The 17,382-nt window shown below is 51.5% G+C and overlaps 1 protein-coding gene across 3 annotated transcripts in view; it reads left to right on the top strand.

The window, feature by feature from the left end:
* MEGF6 (multiple EGF like domains 6) overlaps window positions 1-17,382 on the top strand; it is a 102,266-nt gene that overhangs the window by 42,177 nt on the left and 42,707 nt on the right. Inside the window, exon 6 of one of the 3 annotated variants that reach the window (XM_054849625.1) lies at window positions 1,754-1,876. The exons of 1 other annotated variant lie outside the window; for it this stretch is intronic. In XM_054849625.1, coding sequence (XP_054705600.1) covers window positions 1,754-1,876 — 123 coding nt within the window. Of the gene's footprint in view, window positions 1-1,753; window positions 1,877-12,087; window positions 12,393-17,382 lie in introns of those variants that run through there. One more of the 3 variants, XM_054849627.1, reaches the window with a different exon arrangement.

Genomic DNA, 17,382 nt, shown 5'->3' with positions numbered 1-17,382 from the left:
CCAGCTGCCTTCAGGCTACCTCTCCGTAGCATCCGGACATAAACCCGGGGGGCTGTGTGCGCTCTCCCGCTGTCTGCCTGCCCGAGCCTGGTTGCCCACGGCTTGTCGAAGGATTCTGCCTGCGCCTGGCCTCGGAGGCAGCAGGGCTCGAGTCGGGCTCAGCGCTAGGGGCAGATGGAAGTGGGGCTGGGTCCCGACAGACAGCGAGCTCCATCGGCTCTGGGCGAGCAAAAGAAAACCCAAGATTTATCTGCAGTAGCAGGAGGAAACGTCCAGAGTACAGTATGGCTGGAGCATGCGTTTTTTGGCAAAGCTACAGCTCATTATTCTTCCATCCAGAACAAATGCCTTAAAACAGTATTTGTCTCCTTTTTTCTACTTTCTTTTAATAAGGAAACACTTCTTTGCAGAGCAAAAAAAGTAGCTCCTTAAGCACAAATACATTTTTAGAATGCCTCGCTTAGCGCCAAATGTCAAGAATTTGCCAACAACTGATAAATCTTTTTGCAACCTCCCCATATATTTCACATGTCTAACTGAAACTTGGCATTTCCTAATCTGGGGTTGATTTTGATCTAAAACGACCTAACGTTGATGCGGCACAAGGTCTCCTCTCTGTTCCCTCTGCCGTTCTGTAGGCAGAAGGTGTTTCAGGGGCTGTGGCAGGGACCGATGTTCCTCGCTCATTATTTCTCCCGGGATTTGCTGCCCGGCAGTGGGAGATGCTCCCTGTCCCAGCCAGGTCCCGCTGCCCGTACCTACCCGAAAATCCCGGGCAGCTGGTGCTTGTGGGCTGTTGTCTGCACGTTTTGGAGATTTCACTCTGTTTGGAGTCACGTAGGCAGGCGATACGCTGTACACTGGGAACCTTGGCAATGTCCGCAGCCTATTTTTTCAGGCTAATTAAAGTAGCTATCATGTATTTCGGTGAGGTGTGAAGATACTTGAATGGAAAGCGTCTCCAGCGCTTATCGATAGTTTCCAGATGGACTTCTGGGAGGATGCTGCTTCCCGGCTAGGGGGGGAAGTGCAGGTTTCAGCTCGTTGGGGTCCCCAGTTGTTAAATCCCTTGGAGGGAGCCTGTGTTTAGGTAAGAAGGAAAACAAGGGGGTTTTCACCTGGTGGTTACTCATTTGCTCTATTTAAAAGGTAATTTGAGAAAGCTGCTCCCTGTTCCTTAAAGGTCTGGCCCGTGCCCCCCTGAGGGCAAGGGAAATCTCTGGTTTCGGTAGGGTAATGTGATTTATTCTGGGCTTGAGTTACAAAAAAAATCTGTAGAAAACGTGTACCATGTGGATGTTTTAATGTTTTCAACCTTTTAGTTTAGTGTTCTCTGGATTAATACTCTTCAGGCAACTTGTGCAGGTTTCTTTGAAGGCATTTTAGTGGAAAGGTATACTAGTCCTACCACTCTGATTGAAGACAAGAAAGTAAAACTCCTGAAACAGGTTTTTAATGTAAAACCCCCTTGTCATCTCATTTTCATGAGCAAGATGGCCATTGCAGAACAAGAATACGCTCTTACCTGTGTGAGTGCCAGCGTTCGTCCAGGACAGGGATCTTTTGGGTAGTGACATCTTCAGCTGTTTGAGCAGGTGACGAGGGGATCGTTGTGTAGTGGTTAGCATTCCTTCTTCTTACCGGGACTGGGAAGTCAATAACAGGGAAAGCAGCTGTACTAAAAGCAGTTGGGTTTGCCCTCACGCGGCAGCAGCAGCAGCTCACCCACGCTGCCCCTTCTCCTCTCTTCCAGACGTGAACGAGTGCGAGGTGGGGAACGGTGGCTGCAAGTCCCGGTGCTGCAACACCATCGGCAGCTTCTACTGCAAGTGCCCGGCGGGGCTGAGGCTGGAGCAGGACGGGAAGGCGTGCGCAGGTAGGGCCGGGGGCCGCAGCCGCCTCGCACAGCCGAGCCCCGGCGGCTGCACCGGGGACCCGCGCGGTGGTCGTGGCCGCGTTGCTGAAGGAGAGGCTTTCAAAGGAGAGGCTTTCGGGTTTTCCCTCTCCTCTGGCGTACCGTGCGTGCTTCTGACGTCGTTTAGCCATCCGGAGGAAGCGCGCTCTTTCTGCTGCACGCGTAGAGGTATCAACGACAGTCGTAGAAGGAAAGCCTGACCTGGATAGGAGTGAAGTTTTTCAGGGTGCGATCTTGGCCCTGTTGAAGTTGATGGTGTGCATTTTATTGCTTCAAAGGAGATGAGATTTCTCCTTCGGGGTGTGCATCATCACATTGTTCCCTGTGTTCCGCTTTAAATCGCCTGCTTTCGAACCAAAGTGGAAAAGTAGACTCAATTTTGTGTTTGTCAGATAAAAATACTAGATGGAATTAGTAATAGCATAGTACCCAGAGCAAGTCCCGCATCGTGCGGCCGTTTCAGCTCCTACAGCTTGATTCCGTACTGTTGTGCACCGAGTAGATTCCCCATCCCTTTCTCCCCGGGCATTATCGTCTGTGCAAGTGCTGCGTGTTCGAGTCGGCTGGAGCTGAGAGTCAGAAAAATGCAAAAAGCTATTTGCTTATCAGAGCCAAGAACAAGATACATTTTTCTGGAGAATATTGCAGTTCCAGGATGCACTGGCAGTATCAGAGAAAACCACCTTTACCGGGCTCCTGCAGAGCAGAAGCGTGGAGCTCCCGTATTCTCTAGGGCAATGCCCGCTGCAGGGTACTCTATTGCTTAGGACGGTCGTGGGTTTGTGGTGGAGTTCTCGCGTATTTTCGGCACTGGTTTGCTTAGCAGAAGTCCAAAAGTATTCAAAATAATTAACAAAGATTGCTGACAAACTGGGAAAGAGTCATTTCTGTGGATATCGTTTTGGACATTAAAGAATTCTGCAGAAAAATGTCACTTTCTTGCCAATTTGGTACATTTGTCTTGTTTTGTTGAAAATAACTGAAAAGTATTTCCTGGCTCTGTACCACTGTAGAGATGTGTGAAATAAACAGCTCTGCCCTTATCTTAGCCAAGCAAAAATATTTTCAGTTTCCCCAGAATTCCCCTGATGAGGATTAGCTTCTCAGATGATTAAGAGGTTTGGGATTTTGGTGGAAACAAACAATCCTTTTTTTTGGTTTTGGTTTTTGTTTTGTTTGGGGTTTTTTTTCAGGGAGACAATGTGAATCCCTTTGCATATATTCTCGGAATTATTTGTAACCGGTTGTGGCCACGGAGCCCACACGTGCCCCCTCTCCCCCCCTCGTTGCAGCGGAGATGGCAACCCGCCCCGGTCCCTCGCCTTTGCCCGACTCGTGTCGAGGGGCTGTGGGGGACAGTAAGTGCCATCGTCCTCCTGGAGCTCCCCGTTCCCTCTGCGTGTGTTTGCTCTGTCTGCAGGTTTCATCATGCAAAAAAAAAAAAAAAAAGAGCACAGGAAAGATTAAGCCCTAAATTAACTGAGACCAGAACTTGCATTGGGCCACATCGCTCACATACTCCCGTTTTGCTAAATCCCTGCACAGCGGGTGTTAGTTATCCTCCCCGTGGCTTGCACATCTCCATCAGTCTTACTACTGTGATAGCGGGTGGACCCTGCTGTGCACACCACTTTTTACATTAATTTTTATTTTTACATCGGATAAGGAACTCTTTCCAAGTACCCTGAATGCTAATGCACCTCTGAAGAAGAGCGGATGGGATTAGATCCGTGTGTGTACAGACAGGGGAGTTTAGAAAAGACGAAGGGCGCTGATTAACGTTTACAGTTTGCAAAATATTCAGCTTTTCTTGATTGAAGTCGTGATGGAGCCTGAATAAAGCAGCCTGGGCTTCAAAACACGAGGTTAGATATTTGGAGCCCTTTCTCGGCTCCGTGATGGACAGAAGGGTTTCGCTTCTAAGTCTTTGCTTCTAAGGTAGGAAATTTTTTCAGGGAGAAAATCTAATCTCAGGTCTGTGAGGACTTCCCAACTGTGTTGGGTTTTGTGTGGCAAGGTTTTGGTAGCGGGAGGGGCTACAGGGGTGGCTTCTGTGAGAAGTTGCTAGAAGCTTCCCCTGTGTCTGATAGAGCCAATGCCAGCCGGCTCCAAGATGGATCCGCCCCTGGCCAAGGCCAAGCCAATCAGCGCCTCTGTGATAACATATTTAAGAAGGAAAACAAAAGAGTTAAAGGAAGTTTTTGCAACCAGAGAGAGGAGCGAGAAGATGTAAGAAACTCTGCAGACACTAAGGTCAGTGAGGAAGGAGGGGGAGGAGGTGCTCCAGACACCAGAGCAAAGATCCCCCTGCAGCCCGTGGTGAAAACCATGGTGAGGCAGGCTGTCCCCTGCAGCCCATGGAGGAAGGATGAGGGGGTGTAGAGATTCCACCTGCAGCCCGTGGAGGACCCCACGCTGGAGCAGGTGGAGGCACCTGAAGGAGGCTGTGGCCCGTGGGAAGCCCACGCTGGAGCAAGTCCGGGCCGGACCGGTAGACCCGCGAAGAGGGGAGCCCACGCCAGGGCAGGTTTGCTGGCAGGACTTGTGACCCTGTGGGAGGGACCCCACGCTGGAGCAGTCTGCTCCTGAAGGTCTGCACCCTGTGGGAGAGACCCCACGCTGGAGCAGTCTGCTCCTGAAGGTCTGCACCCTGTGGGAGAGACTACGCTGGAGCAGTTCGTGAAGGACTGTAGCCCGTGGGAGAGACTCCATGTTGGAGCAGGGGAACGTTGAGAGGAGTCCTCCCCCTGAGGACAAAGAAGCGGCAGAGACAATGTGTGCTGAACTGACCGCAACCCCCATTCCCTGCCCCCTTGTGCCGCTGAGGGGGGAGGAGGTTGAAGCCGGGAGTGAAGTTGAGCCCGAGAAGATGGGAGGGGTGGGGGGAGGTGTTTTAAGACTTGATTGTATTTTCTCATTGCTCTACTCTGTTTTGCCTAGTAATAAATTAGATGAATCTCCTCTCTACATTCAGTCTGTTTTGCTCCTGACGGTAATTAGTGAGTGATCTCCCCCTGTCCTTATCTCGACCCAAGCCTTTTGTTACACTTCTCCTCTCCCATCCCGCTGGGGGAGGGGTGAGTGAGCGGCCGCGTGGCACCCAGCTACCGGCTGGGCCTAAACCACGACAGTCCTTTTTGGCGCCCAACGTGGGGCTCGAGATAAGGATAGTAATTGGAAGAGGTAAGGAGCAAAACATGAACTGAATGTAGTTTGAGAATGAAATAGTGGTGAAGGGACGAGAGGTGGATTCCATGTTTTGATTTTGGTGTGGGGAATTTTTTTTTTTTTCTTTGTAATGTGATTAGTGTTTGTGAATTTTTTGTGTTGAATGTATATTTTAATGATAATTCTTAAATATGTGATTCACAGAGGCGAGGGGTGGAATGTGTTGGGTTTTGTGTGGCAAGGTTTTGGTAGCGGGAGGGGCTACAGGGGTGGCTTCTGTGAGAAGTTGCTAGAAGCTTCCCCTGTGTCTGATAGAGCCAATGCCAGCCGGCTCCAAGATGGATCCGCCCCTGGCCAAGGCCAAGCCAATCAGCGCCTCTGTGATAACATATTTAAGAAGGAAAACAAAAGAGTTAAAGGAAGTTTTTGCAACCAGAGAGAGGAGCGAGAAGATGTAAGAAACTCTGCAGACACTAAGGTCAGTGAGGAAGGAGGGGGAGGAGGTGCTCCAGACACCAGAGCAAAGATCCCCCTGCAGCCCGTGGTGAAAACCATGGTGAGGCAGGCTGTCCCCTGCAGCCCATGGAGGAAGGATGAGGGGGTGTAGAGATTCCACCTGCAGCCCGTGGAGGACCCCACGCTGGAGCAGGTGGAGGCACCTGAAGGAGGCTGTGGCCCGTGGGAAGCCCACGCTGGAGCAAGTCCGGGCCGGACCGGTAGACCCGCGAAGAGGGGAGCCCACGCCAGGGCAGGTTTGCTGGCAGGACTTGTGACCCTGTGGGAGGGACCCCACGCTGGAGCAGTCTGCTCCTGAAGGTCTGCACCCTGTGGGAGAGACCCCACGCTGGAGCAGTCTGCTCCTGAAGGTCTGCACCCTGTGGGAGAGACTACGCTGGAGCAGTTCGTGAAGGACTGTAGCCCGTGGGAGAGACTCCATGTTGGAGCAGGGGAACGTTGAGAGGAGTCCTCCCCCTGAGGACAAAGAAGCGGCAGAGACAATGTGTGCTGAACTGACCGCAACCCCCATTCCCTGCCCCCTTGTGCCGCTGAGGGGGGAGGAGGTTGAAGCCGGGAGTGAAGTTGAGCCCGAGAAGATGGGAGGGGTGGGGGGAGGTGTTTTAAGACTTGATTGTATTTTCTCATTGCTCTACTCTGTTTTGCCTAGTAATAAATTAGATGAATCTCCTCTCTACATTCAGTCTGTTTTGCTCCTGACGGTAATTAGTGAGTGATCTCCCCCTGTCCTTATCTCGACCCAAGCCTTTTGTTACACTTCTCCTCTCCCATCCCGCTGGGGGAGGGGTGAGTGAGCGGCCGCGTGGCACCCAGCTACCGGCTGGGCCTAAACCACGACACCAACCTAACCTCTGTTCAGAGCCAGAGGGGTGTTACAGCTCAGGGAGAGCTTGGCGCTTCTCCTGCCCAGAACTGGTTCACGTTGGTGCGTTCTCTCTCAGTAGAGGTGCGGGAGGTGGGGGATGCCAGTGCAGGAGCACGGGGCAGACCAGGCATTTCTTTCGTGCCGGGGCGTTGATGGGTTGGCTGGTGACTGGGAGCTTAAAACAAGCGTAAAGGTTCTCCCGCAGCACTGCAGAGAAATATAAGAAAATCTTGAAATGTTTGGCCCTCCAGAGCTTGGCACGCTTGTCAGACGCAATGACGAGTTGAGACGGTCGCGTGCGACATCATCTGAGCTACGGGACCCTCCAGTTACTTCCCGCTGTCTGTCGTTTCGCGCTGCCAGCAAGGCACACGGCGGGACGGGGTTGGGGTACGTGTGTGCGTATGTGCACGCGTGTGTGTGCACACTGCCGGCTCGGACCTTGCCTGGTACCTTCCAGAACGGCTCCTGGCTTGGTCTCGTCCGTGAAACGGGCAGACGGGCAGTAGCAGCAGTGGTGTTTGGCTCTCCAGTCTGTTTTCACTTCTGAGCTAAAGGGATTATAGTTAGAAAGAAAATCCCCCCTTGGATTTATTCAGTCCCGGGCTGCTTTGCTAACCAGGAAAGAAGCCAATTAGCTCTTGTACCCATCTGGGATCTGTCTGACAAGCTCACTTAATGGTGGTACCAGCTCTCATCTTTATTTACGTGGTTTGAATTTGAGCTAGTGGTCCAGAGTTGCAAGGAAATATATTTTATACGCTACTAATTCTCATATGATTTACCCTTATCGGTAATATACAGCTGACTTAGGTGCTTGTAGAGTGTTTCTGTTTTGTTGAATACAGGATGGCTATCCTTGTAACCGTGAGCCTCTCCAGTGTTTCTGTATTTCTAAATTTACCGTTAGTGGAAGAGCTGTCTGTAGTAGACTGGTTTGGGGACATTAGGTGGTTCGGGGGTTTGTGGGGTTTTTTTGTTTTGTTTTGTTTTTTAATGGGAAACAAACCAGTTTTCTTTTTACAACAATTTTTGAGATAGGGCAAATTCTAGGGAGGTCAGGTTGTGTTTGAACAACATCTCCTTGAGGTACCACTATGCAATTTTACATGACGATGTTAGGGACTTAAGGGATATGGCAGCCCCTTTTCTAGCTCCATCGGCCACCGTCAGTGCAGGTTAAGTTACATCCCGGGGAAAGGAGCCCATTTTTGCAGTGGAATTAAGTCAATTCTCATTGACGTGCTGCTCATCCTGGCCCGCGAGATTACTCCTGGCCTGAAATTTCACCTTCAGCTTCCTTGCTTTGTTGTAGGAGGTTTTGCAGAAAACCAGGACCCTTGCACGCACTTTTGGAAGCGTCGGCATGCGCGGGGTTCTGCACTAGCAATAGGCGTGATGGAGAGAGCCCAGCCAAGTATGCAGTGGAGAGAGCTCTTGGAAAGCATCAGAAACCAAGCCTCGAAAATATGATTCTCACAAACTGTTGTTTATTTTATCCTTATAAATGCCACTTCGCATAGAGAAGCATATTTGAACTTTTCATAGCTGTCTTAGGACAAGGGCATTAGCTCCAAAATTAAACGAAATTTTGTGTTTTAGGCGGATTGTGTGTAATAAACCTAATTCAGCACACGGGGGTCTCCGTTCATTTAATTACCAGCTAACGTTTTCCTTCCGCACACGTAGAGGGGTTCAAAAATCTGCCTGGAATACATTTCAGCGTGCAGCCCGTGACTGGTATGTGTTAGATTTCCTGCGCTGTTTGTTTATCTCGCTCTTCATCGGCCAACGTTACAGCACGGCACAGCGACAGAGCGCCCGAGCTGCCAGTGCACGGAGTCGAGATGTCCTGGCCGAAGGGATTGGAATCTGGAGCTCCTCTCCATGTAGACAGGTAGACCCAGGTGGCTGGTGCCAAACTTCAGCCGAAAGGCTATCGGGAGACAAAAGCGGGGAGGGAGCTCCCTAAGCCACAGCCTGTGTTCTGGGCTAGCCCTGAACTGCAGGTGGTGAGCCTTCCTCTCCCAGTTCCTGAAGCCGTTCGAGGAGATGATGACCTTGGAAGTCATGCCAGACAAGCCTTAGCTTGAGGAGGCGTTCAGGGACCTGGTGTGTACCGGTGCCACGGGCAGTTAATTACAGAATACCGTACTATGGGAATTTTCCCCTCTTTAAATTCCCTTTGAAGTGGATCAAGGAGGGCTCGATGGCTCCTTTGAAAGAAGCCAGCTCCTGACTGGAAGAGGGAGTTCAGACTCTGCAGCTGGACAAACTAAAAGCGTTTCCAGTTCATACTCATTCCCGTTCCTTCCTCTGAGCTAATCCTGTGGTATCTTCTTTGGTTAAAATTGAAGAGTTAGATGAAAACCTTGCTGCAGTACCCCAGGTAGCTGCGGGTGGAAAGCCAACCCTAAACAGGTAAGACGTCCCCCGTGGAAGGGTGAAGCAGGGAAAAGATGCTGAAACGGGAATCGTTTAGCACGCATCCACTGCTCGTCCCTCCGTTGTGCAGAGGTGTGCGTGCCAGCAGCTGTAAATCTTTTTGCACCGCTCCTGTTCCCAGCAGCCGTGCACCACGTGCTTTTTACACGCCGTGCGAGGTGATGGCTCACGCTGTGCTGGCCCACAAGGTCACGCGCCCCGTCCCACAGGCTGTTCCTCTCAGTTCCCCTTCTGGGGTTCACCTCTTGCCTTTTTCTGGACTGCTTTCATATTCTCTGTTTGGCCATTTCCTTTTAACAATAAAATCCTCTTTAAAATGTCAGAAGAAACTTGGTTCAGGGCCTGGGTAGTTTTTGGATGAAGACTCAAGCACTCATGTTTACCTAAGCTGGTTGACCTGTGTCTGTGCAGGGACGAATTGACTCCAGGACTTAACACGCCATTGAACTGCGAAGTACCACGTCGTCAGCTGTAATTTGTTTGGGTTCCTGGGAGAATTTATTAATGCTAGGTCTGAATCTGAATGAAGTTCCATGAGAGTTACGGTTCGGTCCAGCTCGGTCCGTGTGTAAAGAACCCCTCTGGATGTTAACGCTCTCCTAGCTAATTCCACAGGAAGCAGTAACGATTTGCTGCTGATTGTCGTGTGTTACCATACTCAAACCGACTCTTAGTACTTAATCAGCCGAAGCAGATTAGGTGACAAGGAAGCCCGAGCTGGCTCAAACCTGGCCAAGCATAACTTATTACATAAGCAGGATTCAGTCTATGTTCGAGCCCGATATGCTTTTGATACGTCTGCTAAACCACAGAGCCGTTTGGAAAAGTCCGAGCCTCTCATCTTTTCGTTTGGTTGGTTGGTTTTAGCAGTCTAAGAAAATGTGAGATTGAACGAGTTTGTCACGTAATCTGTTGAGCATCGGCGGCTGCGCTAGCATCCGTTTCTGCAGGGCAAGGAGCGAGCGCTCTGTATCGGGAGCTGCCTGTGCCTGGGTAGGAGGAGTTGTGGAGCCAGGGGAAAGGTCCCTTTGGTTGGTGCTTGCAGAGTCAAGGAGTCACTTGGAGAGCTGCGCTCGCTGTGATTCATCTGCATTCCAGGCAAGGATAATTTAATATAGACAATGTCTTAATAACATTACTGAACTGAGGAAGTCGGTCTAAACCATTATTCATAGCTCTGTGGCAACATTCATTTTTGCTTGTCAACACTACTGGAAATATTTACAGGAAAAGTGTCAACGCTAGCCATTGTAAAGGCTGAAATGTCGCTGCTCCGAGGGAGTATTCCCAAGGAACTGAGCCGGGCCAGCAATGACAGTTCATAATGTCTGGCAATGCGTTATTTTCAACTGGGTGAGGTATTTGGTAGATCTAGAAGTGGCTGCTAGCAGGATGGCAGCGTATGACTGCACCACGGAGGCGGGTTGCCAAGCAATGGAACGGGGCAGTGGGTTCGTCGCAGGACTTGGGGAGTGCCGGTGGAATTTCTGGTGCCTCTCTGGTGCCTGCAGCATTTCCCTCCTCCCGTCCCCCTCTGCCCCGCATCCTCTCTCCCCCCTGGTGCCGAGCATCTCTTTGGGGGACCCTGAAGAGGCAGCGAGAGGAAGGTGCGTGTTAAACAGCTGGCGGGCTGCGGCATGTCAGCAGCATGCATTGATTTTACTTCTGCAGACCGTGTCTAAAAATTTGCAGCGCCTTTTAGAAAGGTTACATTTTTTCCGCAAAGTAACCGACAAATTTTTGGGTCGGATATTTTTGTTAAACTCAAAATATTAATGAGAAGCATGTGGACTGTTGCCACGGGGGAATATTAAGATGAGCTGAAGCGGTCCATGAAATGTCAGGAAGCTGCTCTTGCTCGTGACTAGAGTCCACCTTCCTTTGGAAACCGCTGCGGCAATAGCCTTAGATTGTTATTTTCTTCCTGGATCCAGCTTCTCTCTGTGTTTCAGAATTTTTCATGGAATGCTATTCATTGCAGTCTAAACCACAACTTTTAATTTGGAATTTTACTACAGCCAAATAATACTGCTAAAATGTCTCAATGTAGCAGGCCCTGCTCTCCCCGGCTCAACCCTGCAAGCACATTGTTTCAAAACATTCCAGAAAAGTTAAATGAGGCTTTTGAGCTTGCCTCTGGAAAATCCAATAAGCTATTCTTGCTTCTTGTTTAATGAAAAAGGTAAAATAAAATTCTAGGCTCCGTCTTACAGGAAATGGTAATATGATGGTTTTCTTTGGAGTAGTCACAGTGGCTGCTCCTCATTTGAGCTTAAATTTGTTGATGAGGATTTCTTTTATTCATTATTTTCAGAACAGCCTGGTGAAGGTTTTCCGTTTGTTGCAGTTTCATCAGTTGTGTGCGTGGTTTGGTTGTTTCGGGGAGGTGCGATGGTAACGGGGCACTTGCCTAGCATCGGGCACCTGGGAGAAAAAACTTCTTCCTTTGATGTAAAACAGGGGAAAAGGTGGCTCGTTATGGGCTGCCGTGGGAGAGCCCGGCCACCGATGACCGCTTTCGGTCACTCGTCAGGTGTATTCTGGGCAAATGCGCGGCTTTATTTTACGGTGAAGGTTCTGCTCGAGTTTCGGCTGCGTCCCCAGGGGCTGAGCAGGTCGATGCCGCAGCAGGTCCCTCGCCTCTCGAGGGTCACGGCGTTCCACGCGTGTGTCCCGGGGACAGCACCAGGCTCACGCTGCCCGGCTGCACCGGCGTTGTGCTGCCTCCGAAGCCGGCCGGGCGTCTCGCTCCGCGGTGCCCGGGCCCGGGAGAGCCCCCCCCACCCCCGCCATAGCCCGGCTCTGCCGCTCCCTCCCCTCCCCGAGGGCGGCGGTCGCCAAAGCCGAGCCCCGGCCCCGCGGCGCTGCCCCGGGCTGCCCGCCAGCAGCCCCCCCCCCCCCGCCCCGGCTTCGCTCCGGCCCCGCGGCTTCTCCCGAGGGATGCGCCGCGGCGGGCGGTTCTGGCCCGGCCGGGGGGGGGGGCAGGAGGAGCCCGAGCGGAGCCAGGGGCGCTCCCGGGCCGGGCTCTACCTGCGGGGGCGGCGCGGAGCGGGGGCGGTGCGGAGCGGAGCGGGACGGGACGGAACCGCCCGCCCGCAGGCAGAGCCGCTCGTCCGCGCCGCTCCGCGCATCACTGCTGCGCTCGCCGGGCTTCGCTTCGCTTTTGGGGTAGTTTGTCTTTTTTTTTTTTTTTTTTTTTGGTTTAATTTCTTGCAGCTCGGCACCGTGTCGTCGCCAACTTGCTGCGGGACTCCGCGTTTTGTGGGGTCGTGGGTTTTTTGTTTGCCTTCTGTCTGAATGCCTGTTAGCTTGCCATCATGGGACGGGAGCAGAGGCAGTTCTGGATGCTGCTGTGGTGCCTCGGCTTTTTGGGTGGCATCCCAGGCACCGCTGGCAATCACTACCACTACCTCTGGAGAAACTGCTACCCCTGTTACTTGGGGCGTGCGGGATACGGAGTTGGCCACGCCGAGCTGAGGCCAGGTACGTAGCCGGGCTGGGTGTCTTTGCAGGGGCTCTCATCCTGCGCTGCCAGCCGCACGGTGAGCCCCAGAGGTTTTGCTGCTGCCGTGGAGGCAGATAACTGAGCTGCCGGGTGGGAGTCCCGGGCTGGTGGCAACTGAAGTCACAAACCGGTGGCCTCGCTGTACATCTGCCTGCATTTGTATCGTTGCTTTGCATTATTATAGGCACGGCTTGCCTTTGGCAGATTTGTTACTCTGAAAAGTCCCTTCTGGCAGAGGGGGAAAGAAACTCTTTCTTTCCATCAGTTGCTGTGCAGCTGCGTGGCTTGGTTAAAGATAGCTACTGTGTGATATGCCTTCAAAAAACAAACGTATGCCTTTTGTTAGGGTATGCTGATTAGTTTTTTCCTCCGTTCCAAAGGATCTCACCCCAGGGCAGGGCAATAAATGAAACCCGATACTGTTTTTTCATGAAGAAAATCTGGCTTTCTCTCTGCGAGACTATCTGAATTTATCTGGGTTGCATGAGTACTGGACAGTGGAGTCTCGCAAAGGATAGAGCTCAGCATTACTCAGTGTCGTTGTATGCGTAAGGGGAATCCTCTGGCAGCAGTGACCAGAGCTGGGAGCTGGGGACTATATGGGCTACAGCTGGTAGATGCAGTCCAACAAGCTGCGTCTCACAGATCACCTCTCTGCACTGGAGCATTCGCGCTTACCAGTGCCTGTTAGACGGACGTTCCCAACAGAGGCGTCCCAAGCCTCTCGCTGTGTGGATGGTGCTTGGCCAGCCCGAGCTTCCCGCCGAGCAGGTGGAGGGGATGGAGTTGCTCTGCACTCCCGTTGCACACGTGCAGTGCCTTCTGTCGATGGTACCCCAGGATTTTATCGTCCCTTCAGAAAGTCAGAAGCATGAACAGACGGTGGCTGCTAATAGTAGATGGGGATTCCAGCGTACCGGAAGGTAAACTTGCATGTTTCCATTTCCCAGTCAATAATGAGCAAAATACGCAGTTCTTCCCTGACACCGATAGGTTTACTGTTTTGGGGTTTTTTCTGTTGCACTGGGTCAGGCACTGCAACAAGACAATAAATGCCTTTTTGGTCACTTTTGTTGAACATTCACCTGCACTGGCTTATGTGTGATGGTAGGTGGGGACGTTGAGCGAGGTGTCAGTTCTGCGAGTATACGCACACACACCTGCTTCTTCCTCTTTGCGTCTGCAGCTGACTTAGCAGCAGATAAAGTTTGAGGTTGCCTGAAGATTTAGGAAATAATGGAGAATATGTGAAGTCCACTAAAAACTTTGGATGTTTGTGAATAGTGTAGACATCAAGGAATGCATTATCTCATCATGAGATAATCCTAACAAATAAATGCCCCAAGCAGTGGATTGTAAAAGTGATATCAGTATATTTGTGAGATGTGCCAGACCTTTGGAAATGGGGTGAGTTGCTGTTTTGTTATTTATAGATCAGATGTTTGTCTCAAACTCAGATCGCTTTTGCTGTCTCCATCCAACTACGTTAGCTCATACGACTTCTCCAGGACAAGCTCGTGAGATCCAGCTCTGTGTCTGGAACAGAAACCTCCAGCCTTCCCTTCCCCACCGCACAGTTCCCCCGATCCCGATTCTCCTTATCTCAGCTCCGTGGACAGGTAGCTCCATGCACGCTCGTGGCTTTATCCTGACTTCCGTGTGAAGTACCTTTTGGTCTGCAAGGCTGAGGTATTCTTCTCAAGTTCAGGAAGAAGGTAGTTTGAAGCTTCAACTGGAAAAGCAAAGCGCCTTCACCCAGGCCTTTTGGCTGCTCTTCCCCATGCTCTGACCCTGGGGAAAAAGCAACGCATCTCCCGAAACGTGTGTGTGGCCTCGGTGGCCCCTTTTCCAGGAGCCTGCGTTTTTCCATCTTCAAAAAAGGATGAATATCCAGACACTTGCAAGCCAAAATCTGTCACATAAGCTAAATGTGTCTTTTTCTTCCAAGAAGTTATGTCTAATATTCCTACCTGGTTTATAAAGAAGTAGGTGCAGATTACAAAATAAACCAAACCCAATCCAACCCACCACAGCCTTCAGGCCCACCCAACTGAGAATGACAAAAAAAACCCAAGAAAAAATATCCTTCTTTCTTTCCCTCTCTGAGAACGACTTTATTTTTGACATGTTGCAGCATGAAATACCTTTCCTCTGAACGGTACCTTTGACAGAAGCAGCAGACGGAGGGGCGAGGGCTGACTCGGGTAAACACCCTGGTTCTCTCCTCCGGCAGGACGAGCCTTCTCCGGGCAAGGTGCTGCCATGCTGTAGCAGCGTGCTGGGGTTCTGGCCTCCAGTCTTGCAGGAGCGCTCGGGGCTGCACTGCCACAGGTGCTGGTGCTGTCTGGACCTTGTTCTGTGGGTGTCCATACAAGAAACAAGGTAATTTTTCAGGGAACTGAATTTTTGGCTTTCAGTGCAGTTAGGTGCTCAGGAGACATGACCTGAGATGAGGCGTGGGGGGGAAGTTCCCTGGAGACGTGGTCCTTGTCCTGCAGCCCCTCACCCACCATGCAGGTAGATGCCCCAAGGTACGCGGCAGCGGCGGGACGGCAGGAGTGGGATGCCGGGAAGCTGGTGTCCTGCCTGCTGGTGGCAAGGCAGAGGAGACAATCGCAGACACGTTGCTCATCCTAAACTTGATATTACTGTGGGTTTGGTTAGATGATTTTTTTCCTTTGCTGCTTGAGCTTCTCTTTGACAGGTAGTAGCAGACGCTCTCTTGATCGTATGATTTTTTCGGTACTGTGCACATGTTTACTTGAATCGCATTCCCATTTGCCGGTCCAGGCAGCGCACGCTTCTGCACACACGTGTTTCTTCCGTCAGCGAGCTGCAACAGCAAAGCAGGCAGAACGAACGGCAGCGTATGCGTTTCATCGGCAGTCGCCTTGTATTAATGGAGAACGAAGAGTTGTTTTGTGTAATAGCAGTGTACGTTTCATCGAGGTCTCGAATGCCTTAAAATGCCTTCTGTGTACAAACAGTGCTCTGCTGGATCCTTGTGTTAGTGTAGAGCGACTAATTGCAAGGCTCTGGCTTATGTCCTTACACAGCTAACCGTTGTGCTCTGCTGGGGACGTGCATTAAATCATCACAGGGAAGCAGACCTGCTACCTTGATACTCTCTGTGATTCTCCAAAGTATGTCAGAAAACAGCGCAGAGCATAGCTGGTTGCTTTTGTTTGATTACGCGGTTTCCATTAGCCTGTGAGCTCCTTCAACAGCGACCTGCATTTCCGTCAGTCGGTGCTGTTGCCAGGTACGCGTCTGTGTTTGCCTCTGTGCGGTTAGCTTCCAGAGCACGGCGCAGGGGCCAAGCCGGCGTGCCTCCGCACAGGTACGTCTTCTGTCCCGAATGACATCCTGCACCGAGAAGTGGGGTGAAACAAACCTACGAACGAAGGCGTGAGAGGGCGAGCGTAGCAGCAAGTCCAGAGCAGGCTGCCTGCTTGTTGTTACGTGCACCTCTGCTCCACTCTGAGTAACACCTAATTATCAGCACCATCCAGAGACAGAAGCGTGAGCACAAACGAGAGCTGGGCGACTCTCCCAGCTGCTGCGCTCGAAGGCAAAAAAAGGTGAGCTGAGGACAAAGCAAGTGACTGTGGCAAAGCAGGCCCCTGATGCAATCATCTGATGAAGTGAAAATGTAAACCCAGCGCATCGGTTCCTGAAGCGCCTTTGGAAACTGCTGCAGTTGAGGATGGCACAGGTAGCGTGGGAAAGCTACGGGCATCTCCCGTCTGTCTAGGAGAGTTGGCAGCGGAAGGAATGCCAGCCCAGATAACTCTGTGGAGCTCTTTAAGAGCCCTCAAGGCTTTCCCAAATGTCTGCTTTACAACCAGATGAAAATCGAGGGTGTGGAGGCATTTTGACTGCCCAAAATGACCTTTCTTCTTTCCTCTCGTGAGCCACTCGGATTCCAAGCCAGGACCAGCCTGAGGCAGGGACCGGTCGTCCTCGTCCTGGAGGAGGGGAGGGCTTCCGAGTTAGCAGAGAGGGGGAACAAGGCACCGTCCTCTCCCGTCTCTTCCTTGCCCTGTTGGACCTTGCTGTTGCTGAGTCCTGTCTGCACGGGCTACGAGGGGAGCGTGGAATAACGGGGCCTCCGACGTCTCCAGGTTATTCGTGCCAGGGGCTGTGCAATACAGGCAAGAGAGGAAGCAATGCATTGGGGTTTTCCTTCTAACACGTCCCGGCCCCGTTCTGCGCCCCGAGTTTCTAATCCGTGTCTGTAGAGCGGGGCAGCAGCGGTAACGCTGTGCTGCTCTACCCGGGAGCGGTCGGCTTTGGCCATCCAGCGTGCCTCTCTGTTGGTTCATCTCCTTCCAGTCTCTTAATTTCTTAAAATTGCTGAATTAGCTTCAACAAACTGGTACTGGAAAGATAAAGTCACTAAATCCCACACATGCTCATCTTGATGGATTTTAATTAACCTTTTCCCTGCAGCCCTGCTCTGTAATCCAGGCTAATTGCCGCAGGGATTAAAGCCTGGCACTGCTGTTTAGCCAGATAGAGCGAACCTTAGCAGCGTAGCTAGTGCCTGTGCTTCCAGCTGGGATCCATCTTCTCCTCCTCAGCCCTTCAGCGGAGATAAACTGCCTCTGTACCAAATATTTAGTAATTTGCAGAGCTGCCGTTGCCACTTTTTTTTCCTCTGACATGGAGCTCTTGTTTGAGATAAATCATAGTATTTCTTCACGAAGGACCTGTGCACGGTCAGGGAGCGCATTTAACCGCAGCCATCTCCTCGCACCCTTCTCTTTTTTTGGGTCTCGTGTTCGTCTTCCCTACGGCCGATTACAGCATTTCCCCTGTTGGTCCACGTGGCCAGTACGTGAGGTGCGATGGATGTTTCTGTTCGGGGAAGAGGCTGACGAGAGCATCAGCTGTTTCTCGGGTGAGCCCCGTGTCCTTGCTGATGAGGACCTGAGCTCCGGTTTCCTTACACAGCAGAGGAGTTTC

Source organism: Grus americana, chromosome 21 (assembly GCF_028858705.1).
Source record: "Grus americana isolate bGruAme1 chromosome 21, bGruAme1.mat, whole genome shotgun sequence".
NCBI lineage: Eukaryota > Metazoa > Chordata > Aves > Gruiformes > Gruidae > Grus > Grus americana.
The sequence above is the reverse complement of the archived record's forward strand: the minus strand, read 5'-3'. Positions and strand labels throughout refer to the sequence as shown.